This window comes from Cebus imitator, unplaced genomic scaffold (genome assembly GCF_001604975.1).
Source record: "Cebus imitator isolate Cc_AM_T3 unplaced genomic scaffold, Cebus_imitator-1.0 Scaffold91, whole genome shotgun sequence".
Classification (NCBI taxonomy): Eukaryota; Metazoa; Chordata; class Mammalia; order Primates; family Cebidae; genus Cebus; species Cebus imitator.
Window position 1 is genome coordinate 2325410 of NW_016107406.1, and position 5875 is coordinate 2331284.

The window sequence follows — 5875 nt, forward strand, 5'->3', positions numbered from 1 at the left end:
TTAGCAGAGGGAGGAGGGGGAAAAGGAGGCCCCAGTTGTCAGCCCTCTGCCCTGGATTCCCTCTGCATCTTCGCATTCTTCTTATCCTCTCTGCTGAATCAGGTCTATCTCTTAGGGCTCGAGTGCCTAACTCCCTCCTCACTCACCTGCTTGGACAGGCTCAAGCAGGAAAGACTGAGGAGCCTCCGTCCTGGCCCCTGGAAGAGCATCTTAGACAATGCTCTGGAGAGGGTGGTGACCCTACCAGGGACATCTGCTCCAGCCTTGTAGCTCCTAACCCTTCCCTGACATTCTTTCCAGGTATGACACCCCGTCCCTGAGCCTCACCTCTCCCGAACACTTATCCCATTCCAAAACCTCACTCCATATCTGGTCCCAGCTCCATGCTGAATCTCCCTGTTCCCGACTCCTCACTGCGGCCCTGACTCTCACTCTCCCTCCTTGTGGATCTCTCCCGATCCTTGGCATTCATCCTCCTCTAATCTCATCCCAAGCTACCACCCCATCCCTGCCCCCTCCCCATCTCTGATTTCAACATCAATCGCTGATCCCCATCTCAACCTTGATCTAGGTCCTGCCTCTGAGCCTCACCCCATTCCCAACCCCAAGCTATCCCTGATTCTTCCCCGCACATCCTAAACCCACACATCCTGTTTTGCTTAAGCTAGTTTGACTTTCATTTCTATCATTTGCCATCAGAAGAGCACTGACGTCATCAGTCCTTACTTGGGACATTTTTACATGGATAAAAATCGAAGGAAGCTAAACCGCAAAGGCAAACTTGAGAAGTGGACAGCAGGAAGCTGAAAGGGGAGAGGAAAGACAAGAGAAGTTTTGAGCAGATGGTGTGCAAATGAGCTGTGGTCTTTTCAGCATCCGTTCATTCCTGTGATCATTATTTATTGCGCATTTAACAGGCTCCAGGCACCAACGACATAGAGTGAACAAACAGACAAGGTCCTGTCTCCAAGGAGGAAAACACCGCAACTCAGGGAAAGCATTTGAGGAGGGAGTGGCGAGCTCATATAATTGAGGAATCCAGGCAAGGTCTAACCCAGAAGACGACATTCACCTCAGGGTGAAGCTGAGATCCCTGGAGGAGCATTTCCTTTTGCTTGTGGACAAAGGTATCCTCCATGGCCTGGGTATGGGCACCAACAGGAGTTTCTGTGCCTCAGGAGACTGTTCTAGCAGGAGTTCAAGCCCCAGGGAACACCTCCCTTCAGCCCAGAGAGGCGCCCTTTTGGGAGGTGCTGCCCCCATTCTTCTGCAGTAGCAGCCAGCAACGCTGCACACACTAGACCTGTCACACCCAGGAGACTTCCACGGGGACAAGCATGGAACAGAAATTTTATTAGGAATGTCTGCCTGCCCAGTGGACTGGTGACTGTGCATGGCTTTCTGGGGCTGCTGATGCTCCATGCCAGCCTGGAAGCTGCAGGAGTGTGGGGCTAAGGGCAGCTTGTCTTGTTCCACCTGGGGCTCAGCAGGTGGCCGGCACATGTGTCTGCCATGTTGGTCACGGGCGTATAGGGGATTCTTGTGGCATAAGTCTGGCTTCCACACCCTCCTCCCCTTTGTTCACCCACCACCCCCAAGGGAAACATGTGTTTCCAGCTCCTCACAGGGCCACCTGGTGGGTCGATGTTTTGGGAGTGGCTGGCTCAACGTCTCCAGCAGACACTGCAGCACACCCAAGATGGGAAAACCATTCCCTGAGCTCGGATCAGAGCACACAGAGCCACCAGCCTGGCGGGTCAACACTTAACACTCAGAGTTGAGGAGATGCTCCTGAGAGGGTCAATGAAAGCGTCCAGCCCTGATGAGGACGTAGCCTCCGCCCTGTTCTCTCATCTGATGTCAGATTTGGGGCTCGGATGTGACCATGCTAATTAGCCAGTTAGTGGGTTAAAGATGCGGCATTCAGCAGGAATGACGATGCTTCCTTTCCACGGAGGTGCGAAGGCCGGTCCTTGGAGGTACCTCAGCAGCTCCTCAGAAGGTTGGCATGGCCCTTGAAGACACCAGTTCCTAACTTCCCCACATCCCATAGCGTCCCCTCAAAACCCAGAGATGTGTCTGTCCAGAGCCAGACCACCTTCCGCACACAGCCTCAGGGTACTGGTTATTGTTTCCTTATGAGGAGAGACATTCCTTCACTGATGGTTTTTAGAGGTTGGAAGAGACATTGACAGAGGAAGAAGTGTAGGAGGTAACGCGATGACGTGCCAAGAACTCCTTGCTGACCAGGCCATGCATGGCCAGGATCTTGAGGAATCCATGACGAAAATTTTGGCCGATGAAGGCGTAGATGATGGGGTTGAGGCAGCTGTGGAAGAATCCCAGAATCTCAGTGGCATCCAGGGCCCAGTCAATGTCATTGTGGCGCTGACAGGTCTCCTTGATCATCTGGGTCCTCATGAGGGTGTCTGTGAGCAGGACCAGGTGGTAGGGCAGCCAGCAGAGCAGGAAGATGAGGACCACAGCAAAGATGACCCGCATGGCCCGGTGCTTCTGCCCCATGTGGGCCTTAAACAGCGTGCACACGGTGAATCCATAGCAGAACAGCATGACCAGCAGAGGCACAACGAAGCCAAAGGTGTGGGGCAGGATCCGCAACACCATCCGCCATTTTGCTGTGTCATTTCCCAGGACCTCATAGCAAACTGGACTGGAATTGTCTGGACGATAGGCCTCCCGGAAAAGGAAGTAGGGAAGGGACAGAATCAGAGACAGTCCCCAGCAGCCCAGACAAATAAACTTGACCAAGTGACGCTTCTGGGTCAGTGTGCGTGTGGCATGGACAATGGCCAGGTAGCGGTCCACGCTGATGCTGGCCAGTAGCAGGATGCCACTGTAGAAGTTGACTTCCTTCAAGAGTGAGACCACCTTGCACAGGGGTGTGCCAAAAATCCAGCCTTTCACCTTGGAGGCAGCCCAGATGGGCAAGGTCAGGGCAAAGAGCAGGTCGGCCAAGGCCAGGTTCAGCAGGTAGACATCTGTGACAGAGCGGCTGACCCTGCTGTGTAAGATGACCAACATCACCAAGGAATTTCCCAGCAGGCTCAGCACGAACACTAGGGCATAGGTGACGACCACAACATATTTGTTGGGTGTCTCAGTCTCTGTGTGACAGGGGCTGTAATCTTCTTCCACAGGTGGCATGGCAGTGGAATTTAAAAAGTAGTCATTAAAAAACATCCATGGGTCTGCAATATTCCACATGTCTCCTTTAGTTTCAGCCATGGTTTGATCTAGCTGGACAGTTAGAAGGAAGGAAATGATTTAGTAGCTCAGATTCAAGGCTTTCTCATCAAGAATGTGAGAGCAGTCACTGGTGTGTCCTTTGCTACCCTGTTGGTTTGGCAACCAGAGGTCCCCTTCCTCCTTTGCCTCCAGCCTGGGCTTGTTTAGAGGTTGGCTTTCCCAGTGTTCTCCACCTTCCACAGCTCCAAGGCCTGGCCTGAGTATGGGGTAAGATGGCATATGGGGAAACATCTGAGCCCTAGCTCAGCCCACAACTGCCTCCTCTCTGTCTACGTCTCTACCTCTGTCCCTCTTTAGCCTTCTCCACCCTCAGCGGTGTCTCTGCATTCAGATGGGGGGACCAGGTTGGTCTTGGACATTCAGGGAAGGGCCAGCATTAAGGAGAATGCAAGAAAGCAAACCTGTTCCCAGGTGGCCCCTTCCATTATTTCCTTTTCTATTTTCTCCCTGATTCTTGTTTACCCTTCTTCAAATCTACTGGGAGAAGGAAGTGATAACAACACATCGTGTTAAACTGCATATTTTAAGCCCTGTCTTTAAATAGGCAGCACCCATTTTGCTCCTCTGTCTAAAGGAGTTTTAAGCATTTGAGAAGATAAAGTCATAAAGTCTCCATCTTGGTCCCTGAAACCCTCCACCCTCCACAAAATCCACAGAATCATTCAAGAGTTTTCAAGTATATTTCCTATTGTGAAACATTTTGCTGAAATAAAATCTTCCCAGAAGCCCAATACGTGAAACAGGTAAAAGCCAACCCACTGCGGGTTAGAGCGCGCTAATCTCCCAACCCCAATGGCCCTTAAAGAGACCCTCAAAGCTCCAGGGCTCTCCAGAGAACAGTCTGAAAACCTTTGGAAAGTCACCCAGGTTGGTTGTAAGGACACCTAGCATCTAGTTCTCATTGTATCCTGATTCTACCATTAATAAGTCTCGTGACCTTGAGTGAGGTCCCTACCCCTGTAGATTTCAGTCTTCTCAACTGCAAATCGAGGAAGACAGAGCTGTTCACCTCTCACTTGCTGCCAGGCCTGAGGGTCTATGAGTCCACTCAGATCCACACATTTTAGCATGCTGCCTCCCTACCAGTATTTGCATTTTTAACAAAGACAAAGTCTTAAAGTGAAGCAATAAACATCAAATTCGGGAACTGTCAGCCTCTTCCCACAAAAGGGCGAGGCATAAAAAGAGGAGATGAGGCGGCAGTCCTCTTCACCTGCTACCTCCAAGTATGAGGAGCGGTCACAAGAGAGAAGGGGGAGCAGAAATCCTCAGCTCCTACAGAAATGAACACATTTTCCAAAATAAAGTCAAGCCAAGCCACCCTACCCCAAAGAAAGTCCTAGCAAACAGAGGTGGCTTCTACCTGAGGCACTGGCCAGGTGTGTCCAACCGGAGGAGCTGCAGTCAGAGATCAAAGTGACTTAACAGTTAGAGAGAACTTGGTGAATAAAGGGAAATAAGGAAACCACGTCAGACGACACTTCTCTTCTGAGCCCCTCCCATGTCTACATTTGGGGAAGAACAGTTTAAGTCAAGGGATCACAGGGTATCAGAGATTTCCAGGGTCCATATGAGGAAGCGGGGGTCCCAGGTGTAAAGCTGGGGTTGAGGGTGTGTTATCTGAATTCTCCACTCTATGGATGATCATTTGTATTCTCTTCCTTTTCCTGAATTTACTTCCATGTGTTTATTCCTAAATTCCCTAGTAGATCACCTGTGAAAGCTTGCAACTTGCCTGACAAGAATAAAGGGGAAAGGATTTGATTTACAGCAGAGATTTTAGGAGTCCCCTGTAGGAGGGACTTCGGGGCAATCTGGCGGGAAGAAGGCGGAGGACTGCACTTGAGCTGCTTGGACAGCAGGCACACCATCTCTGCTTATTTTGCAGGCTTCTTTGAGGCAGCCTGGTGGGGATTTGAAGGGAACACAAACCCTTCCTTTTTGCCAGCCACTCTTTTGCACAACCATTGCCATTGACCAGTTGAATTAAATGGCTCTGAGACTGCAAGCGTAGGTCACTTCTGGAGTCTGGCCGGTTAACAGAGAGATCGTAGAGCTGGAGCAGTCCATGAATGGAAGAGCTGGGGTCAAGGTCACGGCTCCTCCCCATCTCAGTAATGAAAGACGGCTTCTCAGGGAACTCACCTTACCTGCGTCCAGCAGCTAATGGTGTTCCCTAGCTTGAGTCTTCTGGCACCTTCATCACTTCTCCATAGAATCTGAACCCTACTGTACTGCAATGAGATGTTTGCTAGTCAGCCCTCTGAGTCATGAGACAGCAATTTGTTTCTGTGTTCTCCTTCAGGGAATATAGTAAGTCCTCAATCAATGGCTGTGGAGTAAATGAAAGGAGATGTTTCTCCTGTGATTCATAGACTATGCGTCACCACCACGATTCAGTGTCTATTGCTTTTGGCTACACACTGAAACCACCGGCATGCCTGATAGCTTCACTTCCACGCGGCCCAGCTGGTTTGCCTGGCGTTGTTTCCTCCCAACCTCCCTCTGATGTTTGGAGCTAGTGCCAGTCTGTGCAAGCATACATCCTGCCCTACCACAAATGCCAAACTTCGCATGTCCTGGATTCCTGCAGTTCCGCCACTGGCAA

At 50.8% G+C, this 5875-nt stretch overlaps 1 protein-coding gene across 2 annotated transcripts; it reads right to left on the reverse strand.

The window, feature by feature from the left end:
- Positions 1 to 879: 879 nt before the first annotated feature.
- On the reverse strand, positions 880 to 5325 carry CXCR1 (C-X-C motif chemokine receptor 1). 2 transcript variants are annotated; one of them, XM_017535109.2, is made up of 2 exons: positions 4631 to 5325; positions 880 to 3254 (listed from the first exon to the last, which is right to left on the reverse strand). In XM_017535109.2, the coding sequence occupies exon 2, from the start codon at positions 3244 to 3246 to the stop codon at positions 2170 to 2172; it is 1077 nt and encodes a 358-aa protein (XP_017390598.1). In that variant the 5' UTR covers positions 3247 to 3254; positions 4631 to 5325; the 3' UTR covers positions 880 to 2169. The 2 variants fall into 2 exon arrangements, with proteins under 2 accessions (XP_017390598.1, XP_017390597.1); XM_017535108.2 differs by having other exon boundaries at positions 880 to 3258; positions 4631 to 5320.
- Between the last annotated feature and the right edge of the window lie 550 nt (positions 5326 to 5875).

Coding starts and splice junctions, on each gene's coding strand:
- CXCR1 (XM_017535109.2), bottom strand. CDS start 3,246: ATGGCTGAAACTAAAGGAGACATGTGGAATATTGCAGACCCATGGATG.